This window comes from Cherax quadricarinatus, chromosome 23 (genome assembly GCF_038502225.1).
Source record: "Cherax quadricarinatus isolate ZL_2023a chromosome 23, ASM3850222v1, whole genome shotgun sequence".
In the NCBI taxonomy this organism is placed as follows: Eukaryota; Metazoa; Arthropoda; class Malacostraca; order Decapoda; family Parastacidae; genus Cherax; species Cherax quadricarinatus.
The window spans coordinates 4,350,655-4,374,937 of NC_091314.1; the positions used below are offsets into that span (position 1 = coordinate 4,350,655).

Below are 24,283 nucleotides of genomic sequence, written 5' to 3' on the forward strand. Positions count from 1 at the left end.
TAACTCCACACCTTCTCCTAATTTCCACACACCGAATTTTCTGCATAATATTTACACCACACATTGCCCTTAGACAGGACATCTCCACTGCCTCCAACCGTCTCCTCGCTGCTGCATTTACCACCCAAGCTTCACATCCATATAAGAGTGTTGGTACTACTATACTTACATACATTCCCTTCTTTGTCTCCATAGATAACATTTTTTGACTCCACATATACCTCAATGCACCACTCACCTTTTTTCCCTCATCAATTCTATGATTAACCTCATCCTTCATAAATCCATCCGCCGACACGTCAACTCCCAAGTATCTGAAAACATTCACTTCTTCCATACTCCTCCTCCCCAATTTGATATCCAATTTTTCTTTATCTAAATCATTTGATACCCTCATCACCTTACTCTTTTCTATGTTCACTTTCAACTTTCTACCTTTACACACATTCTCAAACTCATCCACTAACCTTTGCAATTTTTCTTTAGAATCTCCCATAAGCACAGTATCATCAGCAAAAAGTAACTGTGTCAATTCCCATTTTGAATTTGATTCCCCATAATTTAATCCCACCCCTCTCCCGAACACCCTAGCATTTACTTCTTTTACAACCCCATCTATAAATATATTAAACAACCATGGTGACATTACACATCCCTGTCTAAGACCTACTTTTACCGGGAAGTATTCTCCCTCTCTTCTACACACCCTAACCTGAGCCTCACTATCCTCATAAAAGCTCTTTACAGCATTTAGTAACTTACCACCTATTCCATATACTTGCAACATCTGCCACATTGCTCCTCTATCCACTCTATCATATGCCTTTTCTAAATCCATAAATGCAATAAAAACTTCCCTACCTTTATCTAAATACTGTTCACATATATGCTTCAATGTAAATACTTGATCTACACATCCCCTACCCACTCTGAAGCCTCCTTGCTCGTCCGCAATTCTACATTCTGTCTTACCTCTAATTCTTTCAATTATAACCCTACTTACTTACTTACAACAAACAACCGAGAAAAAAAAAATATTTACCAAAAATCATGTATGGCAAGCCCAAGTCAGGTACTGGAAATAAGTCACTTTGTCTGACTTTTCTGGGTTATCCTAGGTTCTCTATACATACACTGCTATGTATGATAATCTATGCATCTATATTTGTGTATACCTGAATAAACTTATTTACTTCTAGTCTGTCAACTGAGTACAAGAAACCGCCCATTCACTTATTTCAACTACCCAATAAAGGGGTCAGAAATTGGCAATTTGGCTGATTTCACACAAATTTCAACAGATGCCAATTTCAAAATAAGGTCCAGAATAAACAATGCAGACATTCCTGGCATTAAAATAACATTTTCTCTGTTCATTAGTCATGGCTACAGGCACCTCATATATTACTCATACTTACCATTTGGAATTTTTATTCACAAAAAAATAGAAGATTTACTGTTATGCATACTGCTGCATTATTGTAATAATTGTGTAAATAATGTCAACCCATTCTTGACGCCATATTGGAATTTGGACTGGGAGGCGGACAGGTATTGGACGGTGACGTCATTTGTTTACTCTTGAGCTTCGCTGAAGAATAGAACATTTCCGCTACTGTGAGCGCAATTTCAAGGTACTTTTCGTCATGAAAGCAATCAAAATCATATCTATTTCTGCAATATATCTTTCATTCTATCAAATGAGACCAAAAAAATGAGAACATAACCATAAAAACCATACAGAAATACAGTGGACCCCCGCATAACGATTACCTCCGAATGTGACCAATTATGTAAGTGTATTTATGTAAGTGCGTTTGTACGTGTATGTTTGGGGGTCTGAAATGGACTAATCTACTTCACAATATTTCTTATGGGAACAAATTCGGTCAGTACTGGCACCTGAACATACTTCTGGAGTGAAAAAATATCGTTAACCGGGGGTCCACTGTACAGAGGTCCCTCGTTTTTCGTAATTAATCCGTACCTGGAGGAGCTACTATAAATGAAATTTACGATTTGCGAATCAATATTCCCCATAAGAAATAATCTAAATATAATTAATCCGTTCCTGACACCCAGAAGTATTAAAACAGAAATTTTTTTTACATGAAATATACATGTAGTACATAAACAATACAATGGGAAATGATGAATGAAACATTAACAGCATAACACTTACCTTTATTGGAGATTCTTCTTAGTGTATGGGAGACTGGAGGAGGAGAGAGATTGGATTGTTTACAGTTTGGAAGGGGAATCCCCTTCCAGCAACACCTCAGGTACCAATTGCTTCTCTGGGGTTGCTTCTCTTCTCTGTTTCTTAATGCCACTAGGACCACCTTGAGAGTCACTCTAGTCCTGTCTCGCAAAGTAACTGTGGAGAGAGCTCTGTTTCTGGCGTCTCTTTAACACTTCCCTAAAATGGCCCAAGACTTTTTCACTGTACATACTTCTCAGCTTCTTTACCACAGGCTTGGCACTAGCTTTCTTTGGAGCCATGGTAGCTTATTTAGTACTTGCAAGCACTAAAATGAGTGGAATATTATGAAATATTTAGCAGGAACACTTGAGGGGACCTTCACTCACTGGTAAACAATGCCAGACTGGCTGGGTAGGAAGGCCGCCCCGGCTCACACCGTGCGTATGCGTCCCAGACGAACTACTATTCGTGAGTCAACCTATGAAAAGCGAGTCCATGTTTATACGAAAATACCCCTATGATTGGCGAAATTTACGATTGCCGAGAACTACGAAAAGCGAGGGACCACTGTATACTGCTAAGCGGCCGCTAATGGCTGAGAAGTGAACTCCTCTATTTATGGTCTGATTTCTTTCATTTATGGTGTACGTTAAGAAGTATCTTTCCATCATACATTGCCTAAGTTTCAATAAGATAACCCAACAAACAACTGAGAAAATAATATAATAATAATTATAATATAATTAATAATAATAATAATAATAATAATAATAATAATAATAATAATAATAAATAATAATTAATAATAATAATAATAATAATAATAATAATAATAATAATAATAAAGTAGGTAGTAGGTTGGTAGACAGCAACCACCCAGGGAGGTACTACCGTCCTGCCAAGTGAGTGTAAAACGAAAGCCTGTAATTGTTTTACATGATGGTAGGATTGCTGGTGTCTTTTGTCTGTCTCATAAATATGCAAGATTACAGGTACGTCTTGCTACTTCTACTTACACTTAGGTCACACTACACATACATGTACACGTTTATTTATACACACTCATCTGAGTTTTCTTTGATTTTATCTTAATAGTTCTTGGTCTTATTACTTTTCCTTTTATATCCATGGGGAAGTGGAATAAGAATCTTTCCTCCGTAAGCCATGCGTGTTGTAAAAGTCAACTAAAATGCCGGGAACAATGGGCTAGTAACCCCTTTTCCTGTAAAGATTACTAAAAAGAATAAGAAGAAGAAAATTGTCAAAGTGGGAAGTCTGAATGTGCGTGGATGTTGTGCAAATGATAAGAAAGAGATGATTGTGGATGTTATGAATGAGAAGAAACTGGATGTCCTGGCTTTAAGTGAAACAAAGCTGAAGGGGGTGGGAGAGTTTCAATGGAGAGGAATAAATGGGATTAGGTCAGGGGTTTCAAATAGAGTTAGAGCTAAAGAAGGAGTAGCAATAATGTTGAAGGATAAGCTATGGCAGGAAAAGAGGGACTACAAATGTATAAATTCAAGGATTATGTGGAGTAAAATAAAGATTGGATGTGAAAAGTGGGTTATAGTAAGCGTGTATGCACCTGGAGAAGAGAGAAGTGTAGAGGAGAGAGAGAGATTCTGGGAAATGTTGAGTGAATGCGTGGGGAGTTTTGAATCAAGTGTGAGAGTAATGGTGGTTGGGGATTTCAATGCTAAAGTGGGTAAAAATGTTATGGAGGGAGTAGTAGGTAATTTTGGGGTGCCAGGGGTAAATGTAAATAGGGAGCCTTTAATTGAGCTATGTGTAGAAAGAAATTTGGTAATAAGTAATACATATTTTATGAAAAAGAGGATAAATAAATATACAAGGTATGATGTAGCACGTAATGAAAGTAGTTTGTTAGATTATGTATTGGTGGATAAAAGGTTGATGGGTAGGCTCCAGGATGTACATGTTTATAGAGGGGCAACTGATATATCGGATCATTATTTAGTTGTAGCTACAGTTAGAGTAAGAGGTAGATGGGAAAAGAGGAAGGTGGCAACAACAAGTAAGAGGGAGGTGAAAGTGTATAAACTAAGGGAGGAGGAAGTTCGGGCGAGATATAAGCGACTATTGGCAGAAAGGTGGGCTAGTGCAAAGATGAGTAGTGGGGGGGTTGAAGAGGGTTGGAATAGTTTTAAAAATGCAGTATTAGAATGTGGGGCAGAAGTTTGTGGTTATAGGAGGGTGGGGGCAGGAGGAAAGAGGAGTGATTGGTGGAATGATGAAGTAAAGGGTGTGATAAAAGAGAAAAAGGTAGCTTACAAGAGGTTTTTACAAAGCAGAAGTGTTATAAGAAGAGCAGAGTATATGGAGAGTAAAAGAAAGGTGAAGAGAGTGGTGAGAGAGTGCAAAAGGAGAGCAGATGAAAGAGTGGGAGAGGCACTGTCAAGAAATTTTTATGAAAATAAGAAAAAATTTTGGAGTGAGTTAAACAAGTTAAGAAAGCCTAGGGAAAGTATGGATTTGTCAGTTAAAAACAGAGTAGGGGAGTTAGTAGATGGGGAGAGGGAGGTATTAGGTAGATGGCGAGAATATTTTGAGGAACTTTTAAATGTTAAGGAAGAAAGGGAGGCGGTAATTTCATGCACTGGCCAGGGAGGTATACCATCTTTTAGGAGTGAAGAAGAGCAGAATGTAAGTGTGGTGGAGGTACGTGAGGCATTACGTAGAATGAAAGGGGGTAAAGCAGCTGGAACTGATGGGATCATGACAGAAATGTTAAAAGCAGGGGGGGATATAGTGTTGGAGTGGTTGGTACTTTTGTTTAATAAATGTATGAAAGAGGGGAAGGTACCTAGGGATTGGCGGAGAGCATGTATAGTCCCTTTATATAAAGGGAAAGGGGACAAAAGAGATTGTAAAAATTATAGAGGAATAGTTTACTGAGTATACCAGGAAAAGTATACGGTAGGGTTATAATTGAAAGAATTAGAGGTAAGACAGAATGTAGAATTGCGGACGAGCAAGGAGGCTTCAGAGTGGGTAGGGGATGTGTAGATCAAGTGTTTACATTGAAACATATATGTGAACAGTATTTAGATAAAGGTAGGGAAGTTTTTATTGCATTTATGGATTTAGAAAAGGCATATGATAGAGTGGATAGAGGAGCAATGTGGCAGATGTTGCAAGTATATGGAATAGGTGGTAAGTTACTAAATGCTGTAAAGAGCTTTTATGAGGATAGTGAGGCTCAGGTTAGGGTGTGTAGAAGAGAGGGAGAATACTTCCCGGTAAAAGTAGGTCTTAGACAGGGATGTGTAATGTCACCATGGTTGTTTAATATATTTATAGATGGGGTTGTAAAAGAAGTAAATGCTAGGGTGTTCAGGAGAGGGGTGGGATTAAATTATGGGGAATCAAATTCAAAATGGGAATTGACACAATTACTTTTTGCTGATGATACTGTGCTTATGGGAGATTCTAAAGAAAAATTACAAAGGTTAGTGGATGAGTTTGAGAATGTGTGTAAAGGTAGAAAGTTGAAAGTGAACATAGAAAAGAGTAAGGTGATGAGGGTATCAAATGATTTAGATAAAGAAAAATTGGATATCAAATTGGGGAGGAGGAGTATGGAAGAAGTGAATGTTTTCAGATACTTGGGAGTTGACGTGTCGGCGGATGGATTTATGAAGGATGAGGTTAATCATAGAATTGATGAGGGAAAAAAGGTGAGTGGTGCGTTGAGGTATATGTGGAGTCAAAAAACGTTATCTATGGAGGCAAAGAAGGGAATGTATGAAAGTATAGTAGTACCAACACTCTTATATGGATGTGAAGCTTGGGTGGTAAATGCAGCAGCGAGGAGACGGTTGGAGGCAGTGGAGGTGTCCTGTCTAAGGGCAATGTGTGGTGTAAATATTATGCAGAAAATTCGGAGTGTGGAAATTAGGAGAAGGTGTGGAGTTAATAAAAGCATTAGTCAGAGGGCAGAAGAGGGGTTGTTGAGGTGGTTTGGTCATTTAGAGAGAATGGATCAAAGTAGAATGACATGGAAAGCATATAAATCTATAGGGGAAGGAAAGAGGGGTAGGGGTCGTCCTCGAAAGGGTTGGAAAGAGGGGGTAAAGGAGGTTTTGTGGGTGAGGGGCTTGGACTTCCAGCAAGCGTGCGTGAGCGTGTTAGATAGGAGTGAATGGAGACGAATGATACTTGGGACCTGACGATCTGTTGGAGTGTGAGCAGGGTAATATTTAGTGAAGGGATTCAGGGAAACCGGTTATTTTCATATAGTCGGACTTGAGTCCTGGAAATGGGAAGTACAATGCCTGCACTTTAAAGGAGGGGTTTGGGATATTGGCAGTTTGGAGGGATATGTTGTGTATCTCTATACATATATGCTTCTAAACTGTTGTATTCTGAGCACCTCTGCAAAAGCAGTGATAATGTGTGAGTGTGGTGAAAGTGTTGAATGATGATGAAAGTATTTTCTTTTTGGGGATTTTCTTTTTTTTTTTTTTTTTTTGGGTCACCCTGCCTCGGTGGGAGACGGCCGACTTGTTGAAAAAAAAAAAAAAAATAATAATAATAATATCTTTATTTACTACACGTACATGTACATGGTATACAGGCCGAGCTGACATCAGTGACATACTACTGTATAGAAAGCTGCTTGTTATGCAGAGTATTTCAAGAAAATTAGGTCAGTGTCCCAGAATAACACCCACACTAGTCGGCTAACACCCAGGTACCAATTTACTGATGGGTAAACATAGACAACAGGTGTAAAGAAACACGCTTAATGTTTCTACCCTGGCTGGGAATCAAATATTTACCAAAAATCATATATGGCTAATCCAAGCCAGGTACTAGAAATAAGCCACGTTGATTTTTTTGGGTTATCCTAGGTTCTCTACACACATGCTGCTATGTGTGATAATCTATATAGAGAAAAAAACTTTTTTGTTTCAGGTTTATGGTGCAGTACAAGTGTATATCACAGTTAGCCCTGTGCTATACTCTGTTTTCTCAAATATAAGCCCCCAAGACAGGGATAGGAGAATGATATTTGTATACCATATCCTGTTCATACCTCTGTCAAACTGCTCGGTATTATGCCAAATGTTATTTATTCTGGAGTATTTAACATGTTTTATGTTATTTATATTGTTTATTATGTCATATTAGATCAATTGTGATAGGCAAATAAGCTGTAGTGTTGATATTAGCGTAATAATAAAGCATATTCTCCTGCTTCATGACTGAGCTCATGGCATCCGACAGTGGCTTCAAAGCCACCTTATCTTTAATGGATAATGTACTATGTCGGTGCTTTACATAATGAGAAGCATTTCTTTTATTCATTGGAACCATGGCTAGGGCTAAAAGTAAGCAGGTTATAACAGTAAATGGAGAAAAAGAAATTGGAATGACTTATGCAGCAAGTAGTGCCACCAAACAGTACCAGCAGGTTGGTGTGCCAACCCTGGAAATTATGCTAGCCAAAATTAGTGCCGAATAACTGAAGGAACCGAATAACTGATTGCCGGATTTGTGATGGCGGACCTGTACTCTCTTTGTTTTGACTTGAGGCATGACCTTTAAATTAAAAAGTGAAAAACCATTTCAGGATTTAATGTAAATTATGCTCCTTGGATATCCCACCCCAAAATCTCTCATCCTTTATGGATATGCTTTTTGTGATTGTCAATTTTAATTAAGTTAAAGTAAATTTATTATACCATTTATTGTACTATTAAAGTGTTCATACTGTAGAGCTCCATCTTAGTAATGAGATGCAAATATTATTCCTTGTCTAATATAATTAATTTTTAAACAGTTAAATTAATAACAAATTGTGGCACTCAGGACAAGACTTCTTTCACTTATTCCCTCTCCTTTTCTCTGCCTCCCTCCCATTTTATAATGCTCCCTTTCTCTTCCCCCCCCTCCTCCTCTCTCAGGTTCCTTGACAATGGTGAGGGACTCTTGATCTAAGTAATTGGAACAGTGATTCAATTCTTTGAATTGAATACCTTTTATTGTCTCAGATGCTGTATGACAGCTTTGGGCTTAAGTGTTCTCTCCTGTTTGCTCCCAAATCATATCTAATACAAGACTCTGTATGCTTTCCACTCCCTTACTGTTGTGGTTCAGTGTGGTGTTGGAAGAATGTAGTAAATCATGTAGAGATGGGCAGCAACTGGACTGTCTGCCTCTCATTTTCACTCTCTTATTGACACACCCGCTCTTGCATATCTAATGCAAGATTCATTACATATGCTTACCAGTCTGCACTGTTATGGTTGTGTGGTGTAGGAGGAATATGGTGTCAGATGTGTAGGGGCAGGCCACAGCTTTACTGCCTCTCTCATTTTCACTCCCACCCTCTCCTTCATTGTACATAAAGCAAGACTCTTACATATCACTACTACTTGACTGGTATAGTGAGGGTATTAGGTGCGTGAGTATATAGGGAGGTGAAGGTAATTTTGTGTTGCTCCCGTTGTCCCACATCTCGACTAATGATGTGTTCAGTACATAGGCAACAGTAGCAGCTACCACAGTGCAACAGAACAACATTTATTTAATGTATAGTTCTTAGCCAGGCTTTACCAAAGAAATTAATTCTCCAATTATGCATAAAAAAAGAACACACGAACTTCAAATGCATTTGGTAAAAGATTAACTGAGGAAAAAATTATATTTATAATCCAGCCATACGAAATCTTTAAACCTCTTCAGTTCTTGATCATTTTCTCTTCCAAACAAATGTAAGTTCTCCATACATGTATAAAATATAGAAGTTTGAATGCATTTGGTAAAAAATAACTGATAAATAATTTAAAATAAATTTTATTTAATGTTTGCACTAATCATAACTCCAACCAGCAGTCATAAAATATTAATTAATTAGGGAGTACCCTGTTCATAAGTAAGCCAGGACCCTACTGCAGTTGTGTGCTATAAAATTATAATTTTCTTGCAGGTATTCTCTCAGCACAGGAGCAGGTGGAGAAAGAAGAGATTGCCAAGCTAATTATGTATGATTCTTCGGCAAAACCTGCAGGGGAGAAGGTTACACTTCCAGAATACATTGGCCGCATGGCTGATAACCAGAAAGATATTTATTACCTAGCAGCTCCTTCAAGGGAATTGGCAGAGACCTCTCCATATTTTGAGGCGCTCAAGGTATTGTACAGTATTTAAATTTCGTTACTCTTGCTACTATCGTATTTTAGTTTTTTTATTGTAATATTTTGATAAATTTGCACTCAAAAAAAAAAAATGACAGTAAAACTGATTATTTTCATTTTACACTTAAATAAAATGCAATTACTGAATTTTTATTATAAAGAAAATATTGGAATTTACTAATGATTACAGTAAAACCTTGATTTAACAGACCTGTTTAATGGATTTCAGAAATTAATGACAAAGTCTATTGGGTAAAGAAGTAGCGAGTCATTATTTGCTCTCCATTTTCCGATGGATTTTCTGTTTATCTTTAGCATCACATTATTGGCTATTAGGTGAGGTTTTTGAACAAGTATGCCCAGAGTAATACTCCCTCATCTTATGAGCGCAAACAAAGAAAATTTTGAGAAAAATGTTCGGAATGTTGAAAAGAGTACCCTGAGATATCACTTCATTTTGCTATTGATGGGTTGAAGGGTTACATGGGTGCAACAGTCACTAGACTGGTTGGAGGTTCAGAGGACAACAATTATTCATGTATATAAATAATGTACAATAATATTGAATTTACAGCAAGGAATTATCAGTTAAGTGAAAGAAGAAAGAAGTAAAAATAATTAGTTTGTATTTTATTTCTAACAAAACACCTTTGGTATTACACAATAATACTTACTATAGACAGAGAGTAGCAAAAAAAAAAAAAAAAAAAAACACAGGCATGACAGATATACAAAAACACTGAAAAATAATGTAAAAATAATGAGTCAAAGAAACACTGATTCTACACTGAAAACACAAGGCTTAGAGTACACAAGAAATTCACTGTAAATGTCTCACACACGCAAATGTCTTTAAATGCAGGAAAATGTCTCTAAACAGAAAATTATCACTGAAGTCTGGAGTGGTAGACGGGATGACGAGTGATGACGCCTCCTACACTCGCACTGTTGTCGAAGAAATGCGCTTTCTAGGTGAACTCACATAACTGGCTTTATCGTTGGCGCCCAGCTACAATCTCTTGACCAATTATGTGAGCCAAAACAGTACTAGGGCCCGGTACAAGGGTGGAAAAAGCCACAGGTAGATGAGGTGGGGAGTGGGTGGGTGAAGGGAGCGTGACTCACTCGCTGGCGCTCACTGGCGCACAGTCTCACCACTTACAGGTGGCTTAAAACTAAGCCACTCTATGCCACAGGGATGGTGAAGACCACTCTTAGCATCCAACTGGGAGCACAAAGCGATATATGAGACAATACTTCAGAGGAACTTGCGTGGCTTACTTCTCTCTCTCAGCTGGGTTGGCTGACTGGCTTAACCCACGAGAATGGCTGACTGGAAGACATGTAACGATGCACACAGCATGAAGGAGCAGGTGGATGACAGGAGACAGGCTGGATGGTAGGCTGAGGCAGGCTGACTAGCGTTCACTTCCACAGTCTGGCTTATTGACTGGCTTAATTGCAAAATCCGGGTCAACCCCTCGGAGATCGAAGCAATTAGCACACGAACTAAGCCAGGAAGCTTGAAAAGTGGCTGCAACAGGCTTGCAGGCTGGAGCGACACAGGGTGGAGGTGAGTAAGGGTAGCTACTAGCTGGAGGTGGCAGACGGTTCACCTTTGACCTGCCGGCAACCCACAAACAGTCTTCTAACGTCTGAAATACGCGTAAACCCACACCCACACCGGTGTCACCAGTTTATCATGTGGGTTCAATAACGTGAATGGGGTAAAAATACTCACGTAGGCTGGTTTGTACGTATAATATATAACGGGAAGTATGGGAAGCGCCAACAGCCGACCTGCCTCTCTCTGCTCCCTATCTCAGACTGACCCACCAGTGCCCAGCGGGTGAACGGCATTTGAAAACATGCTATGGTCAGCAGCAACGTGAATAACAGTCGGTGATTCACACAGACGGTTGGTAGTGAGTCATCTACTGGTACACTGGTTGCTGGTAACTGGTTACCAGGAACTGGTACTACTACTGAGATTTGTGGAGTCTTGCATTAACTTGGGGGGGGGGGGGCGGAAAGAGACAACCTCAGTCCATTTAGATCTGTTACTCGTAAAAAATTCATATATATACTGTATGTATGGTTTTTGAGACCTGAAGGGTTCCAAAAACTATATAGACAGTATATATGGTGGACCCCTGCCTTATGAACGCATCGCGTTACGTTAAATTCGCCATATGAAGCATTTGAACACAAAAATTTTGCCTCGCCTCACGATTAAAAACTCGCCTTACGTGATTCGTCTGGGACGCGTCCCACGTGTGGCCTCAGCACCAGTGTTTACAAGCCAGCCAGTGCGGTCCCATCTACGCATACATTCGGTACATTTCACATTATCCCAGTGTTTTTAGTGCTTGTAACTGCAAAATAAGTCACCATGGACCCCAAGAAAACTTCTAGCGTCATCCCTGTGGTAAAAAGGGCAAGAATTAATATGGAATTGAAAAAAAGAGATTAAGGAAATGTGTGCAAAGTGGGTTGAACTGCAAACCTTTACGGATGAAAATCACCCTGACACAGCTACTGCAAGGCGTGTTGGCAACCTGTAGAATGACAATGTTATGGCCTATTTTAGGAAAGTCTTAAAGGAACGGGAGGTACAGAGCTCTATGGACAGATTTGTTGTTCGACAGAGGTCCAGTGACACTCAAGCTGGTCCTAGTGGCATTAAAAGAAGGGAAGTAACCCCGGAAAAGGACTTGCTATCTCAAGTCCTAATGGAAGGGGATTCCCCTTCTAAACAATAACTTCCACACTCTCTCCTCATCCCATCAATCACCAGATCTTCAATAAAGGTAAGTGTCATGTATTCTATTCTTAGTAGAGTAGTAATTGTGCATGTCTTCTTCAGTTTGTGTATATTAAAATTAATATTTCATGTGGTAAAAATTTTTTTTTCATACTTTGGGGTGTCAGGAACGGATTAATTTGATTTCCATTATTTCTTATGGGGAAAATTAATTTGGTTAACGATAATTTCGGCTTACGATGAGCTCTCAGGAACGGATTAATATCATAAGGTGGGGGTCCACTATGATTCAGGGAAACCGGTTATTTTTATATAGCCGGACTCGAGTACTGGAAATGGTAAGTACAATGCCTGCACTCTAAAGGAGGGGTATGTTATATATGCTTCTAAACTGTTGTATCTGGGTGCCTCTGCAAATACAATGATTATGTGTGAATGAGGTGAAAGTGTTGAATGATGATGAAAGTATTTTATTTTTGGGGATTTTCTTTCTTTTTGGGTCACCCTGCCTCGGTGGGAGACGGCCAACTTGTTGAAAAAAAAAAAAGAGCATTATCACCCGTTTCCTCACATTGTAGCCCTGATGATACAGAGGTTATGAAAATGGTGTTTTTTTTTTTTATATGTTATTTGGAATTACCAGACAATTATCAATATCAGATCATCTCTCCCCTGTTCCATTAAATCACAGTTTTACTGTATTTAATGTTATTTTAGACAGTATGTAGAAAGTTGAGACTACTGTGTTGGGCAGTTTTTAGTTTCAATAATGAATTTATTTTCACTACAATAATGTTTTTACAGAAGCGGAATGTTGAAGTGCTCTTCTGCTATGAGCCATATGATGAAGTGGTTCTGATGCAGCTACGTGAATTCACTAACAGGAAAATCATTTCAGTAGAAAAAGAAATGCGTCAGGATAAAGATGCTGTTGACTATGAAGGTAGTATGTAATCAGGAAGGGGTTAGGTGTCTAGGGTACTTAACCCTCTGCTTATTTTATAATTATTGATTTCAGGAGGAGGGTAGTTTACTTTTTATAAAACTGAATGAATCTGAAGTCAGATGTATAAATGGGAGATGGGGATGTTTCCTCTCTATTGCACATTTGCCGTTAACTTTATATCTAGATATTTTTTATTCTTTCAAGAAAACAAAAAAGGTTCAGCGAACTCACACGATAATCTGTAATGGTGTTATTGTCACTTAAGTATAGGTTGGCCATCACTAATCTGGCATCATTGGGACCTGCAGTGTGCTGGATTATAGAGTTTGCTGGATTACAGAGTGGTTAGGTTAGAATACACTTAATTAACTCATCAATAGACACACTTTCTGCTACATCTTCCTCATTTTCATCACTGCTTTCTCCTCCACTGGCTTCCTGGTGTGGATTTACAACCATCTGCACAATTTCTGAATTAGTATAATGATGAAATTTGAAATTATGGTGTCCGAAATTAGTGCCAGATTACTGATGGAACTGGATAGCTGATTGCCGACCTGTATTGGAATTTTAGGTCACATATTTTATCACCATATTGCTTGTCAAATATTTTTAAGGAAGATTATATAATTTTTTGGGTTTCATTGGGATTACAGTATTATTAATTTGAAAAAAGTTGATAATTAACCAATCATTATATTAGCATTTCATTCAAGCTGGAATAGATTAATCCTTCATTCGTATTACAGGTTTTTTGTGGTGTGTAAATACTACGTCAAAATAAATTTATTTTAAATGGGATGAAATATGTTGTCTTCTGCTTTTGTCTGTCAGCTGAGAGTGGCTTACGTCGTACCCAGGCAAACGAGTTGATGGACTGGCTTAAGACTGTATTGAGTGGACGATGCTGGGGAGTGAAGGCCACCCCTCGTTTGGAATCACATCCGTGTGCTGTCACTGTGGAGGAGATGGGAGCAGCCAGACACTTCGTACGCACTCAGTTCACACAGATCCCTGAAGAGACCAGATACTCTCTTTTGCAGCCACAGTTGGAAATTAATCCAAGGTATGGATTTGTATGAGTTGGCTTTTGGCAGAGGTTAAAAAGGATTGTTGCTCAATCCATTTTCAATTTTTTTGGCCATAGTACTATGGGTTTGAGGTCATTGTTAGTGCCGTAGTACTACACCATGAGCTCAGCTCACTCAGATAAGCTGTGAGCAGAAAATTTGGGCCTAGACATGAGAGAATGGGTCTATGTGGTAAGTGTGCACCACAAAAAAAAAAAATCCTGCAGCATGTAGTGCATGATGAGAAAAAACTTTTTTTCTTTTTGGTTTAAAACGGCACCTTTGCGGTAAATTTTCATGTGGTTTTTATGGTTGTATTCTTGGTTTCTTGAGCTCAGTTGATAGAATGGAAGGTACATTACAGAAATAGAAATGATTTTGATTGGATTCAGGACTGAAAATAGCTTGAAACTCGGCTCAGATTAGCGGAAATGTTCGATTTTTGCTGATATTCAAGAGTAAACAAATGTCCCTCGTCCCTGGATCTAATATGCATTCACGAATGTGCTGATGTTATTTGTACAATTATTACAGTACCACATAACAGTAATTCTTCTCTCTCTATTTTTTTGTGTGTGAATAAAAATTGTGTGAAATGTAAAATCAAAATGGAATTCATATGTAGCCTGGGAATGTATGCATTGTTTATTCTGGACCCCATTTTGAAATTTGTATGAAATTGGCCAAATTACCAATTTCTGATCACTTTATTGGGTAGTTGATTGGGCGGTTCCTTGTGCTCAGTCGATAACTACTGGAGTAATGGCCTAAAATAGGACGCAAAAGTGGGCAGAATGCCAATGCGTAAATATCACTTACACAGCAAAATTCACGAAGGCATAATTTCATCAGTTTTCTATCAAATTTCGTACTTTTTGTTTTATTACCTTCAGAAAAAGATTCTCTACCATTTCATAAAAAAAAAAAATTTAAACTTCTTGGGTACTGTAGACAAGTATCAGATCAGGGGTCTGGACAATGAAAACGTTCAGGGTGTCACTGCCAAGAAAAGGTTTTATTTCAAAGTGGCATACTTTGCATCAGAATGAATAACCTTTGGCCTGGCTGCCTTTCTCATTGAGAGCTCCATCTTTAATGTGCACTCTGACAGGTTTTTAACTGAAACTAATTTATTGTATTATGCCTTCATTGCATATAGCTCATCATGCTTTTCCTTAAATTGAAACTCCCTTTACCATAACAATACTGAATGACTCAAAGGTTTTGCAGTCTTTTTTTTATAATGGTGCCATCTAGGGGATTTTTTGGAAATTAAATAATTTGAATTTTGATAATCAGATAATACAGATTAGAATTGTTGGTGTTTTGCATTCTCCCCTCAAGAGGCTCCTTAACTAAGGAATGAGACCTGTGCTCCAATTCCTTAAATCAAGTTTGAATGCCTTCCATTCCCCCAGCTGCTGTATGACACCTACAGGTAAAGCGGCTCCCTGTAAATATAATATTTTGCATTCTGTGTAACCACTTTTGCTGTACAGTAATATCAAGAAAGACAAAGTTAAAAGTATAATATGATGAGTAGTTATAGCCAACTTTGTACATTAGTGATTGTCACTATCTTTCCAACAACCATTCTTTTATACGAGATTCATCTTTGGTCTTGTTCAAAGATAGGTGATGGTTATTTCTTGGATAATACTTATACTGCATACCCCCTTGCATTTGATTTTTCTAACCAGAGATTATTTTCTCAGCCACCCTATCATAATGAAGCTGAATGAACTGCGTATCAACAATCCTCGGTTGGCAGAATTAACTGCGAAACAGGCAAGTAGAAAAAATGTTTTGTGTATGGACATTAAGTATAATAATTTAAATCATTGAAAAGTGAGAAGCACTAAGACACTGGAGGGCAGAAGAACTGGGAAAGGAGAGGGGACATTATATAACATACAAAGTACCCATGACATGAAAAGGGAACTCCGGAACACAGCTGGAAGTTGATCATAAATGAACCACAAGTATGTTAGGAGTATTTCTTTAGACCCAGAGTGGTCAGGAAGTGGAATGATCTTGGCGAGGAAGTGAAAGCAGACTCCATGCAGGTTTTTTTGAATAGGTACGATAGGGCCCTATAAGGGAGTGAATCTGCAGAGAAGCAAGTTGAGGCAGGGCCATTATTATAATAACCAAATGCTAAACCCATAAGGGTCATACAGTGCTGAGAGGCAAGTACACATCCACCTGTAATGTGTACAGGTGAAGATTAATATAAAAACCAAGCACTAAACCCACAAGGGTCATAGTGCTGGTACGGCTCAAGTTAATGTTTGTGGAAAAGACTGATTCACCTGCAGGTTTAGTGCTTCCCTATGAATGCAGTACAGTATATTCATGGAAAGCTTTAAGATTCTTAGTGCTGCTATCTGGTGATTCTTTCCAATTTTTTTTTTTTCTAAATGTGACACCTTTCCAAGTATTTACTTTAAATTTTATAAGTTCCTGAAAATATTTTGATTTTTATTTAAATGTGTAAGTTAAATATTGTTGCATTTTATTTTTCAGTTATTCAGCAATGCCATGGTTCTAGCAGGTCTAGTAGAAGATCCACGCATAGTGCTATCTTCCATGAACGAACTCCTTCAGTTGGCTTTGGAGAAGCATTAAGTCTAATGCTAGTTTATGTCTGTTAATGGTTACTTAGACCAGTGGAGGAGTAATATACATGCAGTAATAGGTTATCGTTATTGATGAGACATTTTGCCTACTCGACAGGCTTCTTATGAAAATACATATGGGGGAAGTGGCCATGTAGATATAAGGTGACCAGTCCCTCAGTCTTAGTGCATGTTCATTATTATAATTGTGAAACTAAGGCATGAGAGAGAAGCTTTTTATACTTCCAGAAGTGAGGCTGGCATCATAGGTGGGTTCACTAGGAAAATAACACAGGAACTGAGGAGTACTGCAGCAAGCAGTGATCAGTCACTGTACAACTGGCTCCATAGCATCATGAGAAAGCAGCCTTTTACTGTCAAGAGTGAGGATGGCATTGCAGAAGACAGGGCTTACTAGTGGAAGAAACAATTAGAGTACTGCAGAAAGTCTGCTGGCTTATGCTAGGCAGTTCCTCAAAACCAACTCTTCTCACTCAACTAGTGGCTGAGCAACAAAGTTGTAAATGACATCTTTCTTAATATACAATGGGCATGCTGTCAAGTATCATTAATGATTTACTCTTCTAGTCATTATATCAATATAATTATACTTGACAGCATGCCCATTGTATATCGAGAGAGGTCATTTACAACTTTGTTGCTCAGCCACTAGTTATGAGTGAGAAGAGTTGGTTTTGAGGAACTGCCTGGCATAGGCCAGTAGACTTTCTGTAATACTCTAATTGTTTCTTCCACTAGTAAGCCCTGTCTTCTGCAATGCCATTCTCACTCTTGACAGTAAAAGGCTGCTTTCTCACGATGCTATGGAGCCAGTTGTACAAGAGTGACTGATCACTTCGCATCTACACTTTCACTATCTCTTGTCTCCAGTATTTTGACTGAAGTCTGCTGAGCAGGCAGGCAGAAAAAATGTCTTGTCACTAAAGTTAAGAAACTGTCATGTTATACTTGTCAAAGAGATGAACAGTTTGTATATGAAAACTTTATACACAAGTTTAATAAAGAGATTTAAAATGTTCTTGGGGAATGTTTTGTCATACCTTCTGTTGCAAGCCTTTATTACTGACAATGTTAGGTAAAAGGAAAGGACAAGTGCAACTAGTGTGACATTTTATTGTGGCAACATTTTGCTCTTCAGGAGCTTTGTCAGTTATAATATAATGTGTGTGGTGGTAGTAAAAGTCAACTTGTACAGGAGTTAAAAAGCTTATTGCTTGGGGCCAATATTTGTTAGAAGGGTGGAGTGAAGAAGAACTGTTTCAGTATTCCTCCTCTTTTTTTTTTTTTTTATGTAGTAGCAGCAGCAACTATGTGATGGCAGGGTTTGTTTTGAGGAGGATTCTTGCTGATACTTATAGATGATGAAGCTGCCTTTATTTTGCCTGTGTTAGATATGGCGATTAACGATTATTCGAGGCATTTGCAGATATTAGGTTCTTTGATCACTAGTCGGGCATTGTTGAATTTCGTGAGGTGATTGCTTGCCTACGTCAGAATTCTGCCACTGTTCAAGTTATTGTTCATACATGCATTGTGTTCATGGAGACGTGTTGTAAGGTTTCTTGCCGTTTCTCCTACACTTATTCTGTCGCAGCCTCCCCAAGGTAGTGTAAAACCCTGCATTGACTGGTTCATGGTGCTTTGATTTTATGGAAGTGCTGGTTGCAGTAGCGACTAGTGTTACCTTGCAAGAGTTCTTTAGAAATGTTCATTATTATAATCAAATCAGGGAAAGCACTAAACTGACAAGGGTCATTAGAAATGTTCAGTGCAACTTGGCTGTTGGGAAGGATTATAACTTTGTTAGGAATGGTATTGGTACATGGAGAATTAATGATTTGAAGGGCTGATGAGAAAGGAAGGAAAATGTAGATCAGTGAAGGTTTAGCGTATACATATGTATACTGCTTGTCAAGAAACTCTGGACTACAAATTCAGTATGCCTTGGGAAAAATCTGATACCTTTTTTGGTCTTTGTACCTTGGCTGGAATAGGAATGTGCAAGATCATTTTTGTTTGTAGGTTTTTGGTAAACTTGAAATCTTAAGATTGTTATCTTTGTGAATGAGGACATCTAGAAAAGGTAACGTGTCACTGGACTCTTCTTCAGGTGTAAACTGGATAGCCAGTTCAACTGTTGAGCCTTGCCTGAAGATTCCACACATCAAAATGTTTGGGAGTTATTATGAGGACGTCGTCCATGTAACTTAACCAAGCGACGCTGGTAGGGATGATGCTGGCAAACTGTTCATCTTCCAAGTGTTCCATATACAAGTTAGCTAAGACAGTACTGATCGGGGACTCTATTCCCATACATAGATTTGTTTGTAAAGCCTGTTATTGGAAGAAAAACGGTTGAAATTAATGCAGAGTTCAATCAAGTCAATGAAATCTCCGGGAGGCATTGGAAGATTAAGGTCCTGATTGAATTTACATCATAGAACGTCAGTGGCTTGTGGTGGGCATTATCATGAAGAGGGAAGTTACGTCCAAACCACTTAGTTTCTCATTTTGGATGGAGAGGGCTCTGATGTGGTTGAGGTTGCCTGAATGCTTTACATGAGCAGGGCTTGTCCCCAGAAGGCAGGAAAGATGTTTGGCAAGAACTCCAGCTACTTTGTGTGGTGCATTGCCTATACCTGATGCAATTGGTCTGAGAGGAATACATTTATGGGTCTTACGTTTACCCTACATGTGTGCTGGTTTAGGGTTGCTGGGTATTAGGTGCATTACTGAAAGCATTCAGGGAACACATCAGAGACCTCTCCCTCTGAAACAAGAAACTAAGCAGTTTAGATGTAGCTTCCCTCTTCACAAAAGTACCCACCACACAAGCCACTGAAGTTCTATAACGAAAAGTCAATCAGGACCTTAATCTTCCTCCCGGAGATTCTGACTTGATTGAACTCTGCATTTCTTTTAATAATTTTTCATTCAATAACAGGCTCTACAAATAAACGTATGGTATGGGAATGGGGTCCCCCGTCAGCGCCATCTTAGCCAACTTGTATATGGAACACCTGTAAGCTGAACACTTTGCCAACATCATCCCCACCAGTATCACTGTTACATTATATGAATGATGTCCTCATAATACCTCCCAAACGTTTTGATGTAGAATTTTCAGGTAAGGCTCAATGCAGTGGAACCGGCTATCCAGTTTACACTCGAAGAGTCCAATGACAAGCTACCTTTTCTAGATGTACACATTCACACAGATGATTATCTTAAGATTTCAAGTTTACCAAAAACCTACAAACAAAAGCGATCTCGCACACTTCTATTCCAGTCAAAATACCAAGACCAAAATAGGCATCATCATGAGATTTTTTCCAAGTGCATACTGAATTTGTAGTCCTGAGCTTCTCGATGAGGAGTGTACATATATATACCAAACCTTCACTGATCTACATTTTCCTTCCTTTTTCCATCAAAGACTGCAGGAAAAGAGGCCTTCAAATCATTAATTCTCCATGCACCAACACCACTCCTAACAAAATTACAATCCTTCCTAACAGCCAGGTTGCATTGAATGTTTCTAAATTATTATAATCAAAAAGAAGCGCTAAGCCACAAGGACTATACAGCAAACGTTTCTAAAGTAATCGCACAAGCTAATACTAGTCGCCATCGCAACCAGCACTTCCACAAGGGATCTAACTTGGACAAAATTGAAGCACCATGAACCAGCCAATGCAGAGGTTTGCACTATACCCTGTGGAGGCCTGTGACAGAATATATGTAGGAGAAACAGGAAGAAACCTTGAAACGCATCTCGGTGAACACATGCATGTAGGAACAATAACTTGAACAATGCATACAACACCTGAGTTCCACCAATCACCTCATAAAATTTAACAATGCCCAACTAGTGATCAAAGAACATGATTTCCAGACATAAATGCCTTGAATCATCATTAATCATTATTTCTAACAAGGCAAAATAAAGGCAGCTTCATCATCTCTTAAGTATTAGCAAGAATCATTCTCAAAACATTAACCAACTCTGCCATCACATAGTTGCTACTGCTGATACTACACAAGACCATAAAAGAGGAGGAAACACTGAAACAGGCATTCTCCAATCAAACCCACTAACAAATATTTGCCCAACCTATTTTTATGGTACCCAAGCAATAAGCATTAGTAACCTTTTTAACTCCTGTACAAGTCAACTTTTACTACCACTAGTATTACAGCTACTTCTACAATTAATATACTGTGCCTTATACCCCACTATAAGTATATATATATCCTGTGTCCATGTATTGTTTGTAACGGCTTGACCACACTCCTGGAGAGTGAAACATTGCCACAATAAAATGTCATATTAGTTGCACTTGTGCCCTTTTACCTAGCATTGCTGTCACCTATTTGAGATGAGAGAAGTGCTTAGCTCTGACTGCATATTAACTGGGTGTGATCCAGCGAGGTGGAGTTATGACATTCAGTAAGTAGTGAATTTCAAGGCAGTTGGTCAGGTCATGTGAGTGGGCTTTCCTTGTGTTGGAACAGTTACCAAATAGGTGTATGCAAACATCAAAATGCTTTGATTCTATTCATGGATATTTTGTACCCTGATGACTATCTCCAGGCATTTCTTTTTAACCCTAGTATATTCTGTTAAGATTTTAACCTTGTCACACAGTGAGATGGGCAAATTTGTCTGTATGATGCATGTATTGTATAATGGAACCTGTGTTCCTGTTATCTGACATCAAAGTTGCATACAGTCTCACCCTAATACTGATTAAACCTTATGCAGAGTATAATGGAGAAACGGGCTGTATTGGAAGTTCTGTATAGGTTGGGCTGGCAATGTCCTTCATGGTTCTGTAAGCTTTTACTGTGATGTCAGTGTTGGACTTGTGCATCTTTAAACTTGGTTTATAGATGCATAAGTGCTCTATGTCTGCAATTAAGAATGAAATAGAGGAAGAATCTGAGTGGTACTGCAGCTGGAATGGCATTCTTCCTGAAGATAATCTGCAACAAAAGCTGTAGGCTAGGAGGAAGCCTATAAAAAGTTTGGTTCTGGTATGGTATGCATAGTTATGTGGTCACTGTTGGTAGGTTTCTGGTATATTTTTATTAAAGCTCGAGTAAATTGTTTTAGGAAATACACTGGGGAAGGGAAGTAGTATTTTTCATCTTCAAGGATGAACTGGATGACTGTTTCACTGCACTTGGCTACAGAACTCTTCAAGACTGTACTAGTAGTGATCAGAATGTAGTCTAGTGCAGCCAGGTAGAAGTTAGAGTTAATGTCAGTGAAATATTACATTTTCAGGCATTTGACAGAGATGATCTGAAAACTGAATGCTTTGCTAACATTGTCTGTTATTCAACTGTAACGCATAGACAGAATACTCATCACTTAGGAATTTCAATTTTTAAGAGTGCTGCAACACAAAACCATCCATCTAGTTCACACTTGAAAATGAGAAAGACACTTTACCCTTGATGCCTGTCTCTTAAAACATGATTATTTACACAAGCTTACAGCATACCATGAGCCATTAACAATGACAGTCTTACACAATTCTCACTATACTAGGCTTCTTCCAAGCCTACAGAGTTTGTAGTAGTGAACATACTGAGGAAGAATAGTTTCATTTGTGACACCCCTTAAATTTCCAGTTCATTTCATTCTTGATTGCAGACATAGATCACAGGAAAAATAGCAAAGTTGATAAGACGGTCTTCATAATAATAAAACAGCAGTCTACATCACACCTACTCTCCAAAATTCAACACTGTCATTTCGGTATTAAGCTCCAAAAACCATCATGGCCATCACCCACTAACCTCGACCGAACTTCCTACAATGGTGTTTACACCATCCTTTGCATAATGTGCAAGTATTATGGAAGTGGACCACACACAGCCTTACTGTTATATTTTACAACTATGCATGCAGGTTCCATAATGCAATGTATACATCAAAGATAAACTTTTCACACCTCATGTGGGATAAGGCCATACTCATCTTAAGAAATGACAATTGGGTTAGGAAGTGCTCGGAAGCAGCCCTCATCAGGTATAAAACTCCAGGGAGCAAAATAGAGGGACTTCAACCCAGGCATTTCTACAAATCCCTTCTCACACGGCTCCATCTGTGATCTGACCAGCTTCTATCTCCACTATATATGTAATCTTTCCTCTCTCCACCTCACTGGAATGTATAAAGACATGGGTTTAGGGTTTGTAGACTTGATAAAGCTCAACCAGTGAAACATTATCTAAAAAATTAAAAGCTTGATTTACATTGCATTTTTATACCCACTTGTTAGCTTTGTTGTCCAGTACAATACACCACTCAATAACCCATACATTTTTAGTACTTTTTGTTAATACAGTATAAAGTATCTCAAAAATGCACCATACTCATGTGGATCATACAGGGCCATAGAGTGGCAGGAAGCTGACAGCATGGGGAAAAAATATGAAGGTTTATTCATGTGCTACAGAGCTGTATGACCCTGGGTTTAGCACTTCTTTTTGATTATTATAATTATTATTCATGTGCTAAAGAGAAAAGTATGGATTTAGTGCTTCCCCATAATTATAAATAGTGAAAGTAGGGGTGATATATCAGTTTCAGTTATATATAGTGGTGAAGAGTGGGGCTTGCAGAGGGGGCAATCAGACGGCTTATCAAGGTGTTTAAAACAAGAAATGGGAAACGAATTCTACATGCAGAAATTTGATTCAATTTTAATGCTGGAAGTGGACAGCTCCTGGCATGCCAAATTAATCACTGAACATATTGACTGGTACCTGCAGCTGAATGTATTTTCAATGGAAATAGTTGCAACATCTTAAAATAATGAACACAAGAGAATAAGTCAAGATACTGGCATTACCCTTCCTTGGATCAAACCTGATTACCTCTCATTCCTCAAGCCCTGCAAGACCCCCATGGGTTTAATGCTTTCCAGTAAATGTGATACAGGTTTAACTCCTTTCCCCTTCCCCTGTGTTTGTATAAAAACGCATACTGGGTGTCAGTTACTGATATAATTATTTAGATGTTTAACCCCTTCACTGTCCAGACCCCTAAAATTAATATTGCTCTTAGTATCCACATCCCCCCCCCTAAAAAAAAATCTGAAATGGTAGATTCTTTTTCTGAAGGTAATGGCACCAGAAGTATGAAATTTGATGGAAAATTTATGGAATTACACAGGCCCAAAGTTAGCAGTCTGGGTGCAATCTGTGCATTGGCAATTTTGCTCACTTTGAGTCCCATTTTTGGGGGTTGGGTTTGATAGCTTTTCAAGACAGTATTCAATTTCCAAAGCTGGTCTTTGAACTGCTGGAAAGTTGCATCTGGTGGTTTATACAAGCACAACTATATTCTGATTTTCAATTTAAACTGCAAAAACTTCTAACTACAAAGAAATGAAGCATCTTCTGGCTTAAGTACAACTAGGGGGATTAGTTCAGTGGATGATCCACCATGGAAAGTACTAATTTTCAGCCAGAAGTGCCAGAC

At 38.5% G+C, this 24,283-nt stretch overlaps 1 protein-coding gene across 2 annotated transcripts in view; it reads left to right on the plus strand.

Moving 5' to 3' along the window:
• Positions 1–17,803, plus strand: part of Trap1 (TNF receptor associated protein 1) — a 41,320-nt gene extending 23,517 nt beyond the window's left edge. Inside the window, exons 9-13 of one of the 2 annotated variants that reach the window (XM_070087794.1) lie at positions 9,159–9,361; positions 12,935–13,076; positions 13,911–14,142; positions 15,862–15,934; positions 16,673–17,803. In XM_070087794.1, coding sequence (XP_069943895.1) covers positions 9,159–9,361; positions 12,935–13,076; positions 13,911–14,142; positions 15,862–15,934; positions 16,673–16,774 — 752 coding nt within the window. In that variant the 3' untranslated portion in view covers positions 16,775–17,803. The remainder of the gene's footprint in view (positions 1–9,158; positions 9,362–12,934; positions 13,077–13,910; positions 14,143–15,861; positions 15,935–16,672) is intronic. The other variant, XM_070087795.1, reaches the window with a different exon arrangement.
• Positions 17,804–24,283: the final 6,480 nt, after the last annotated feature.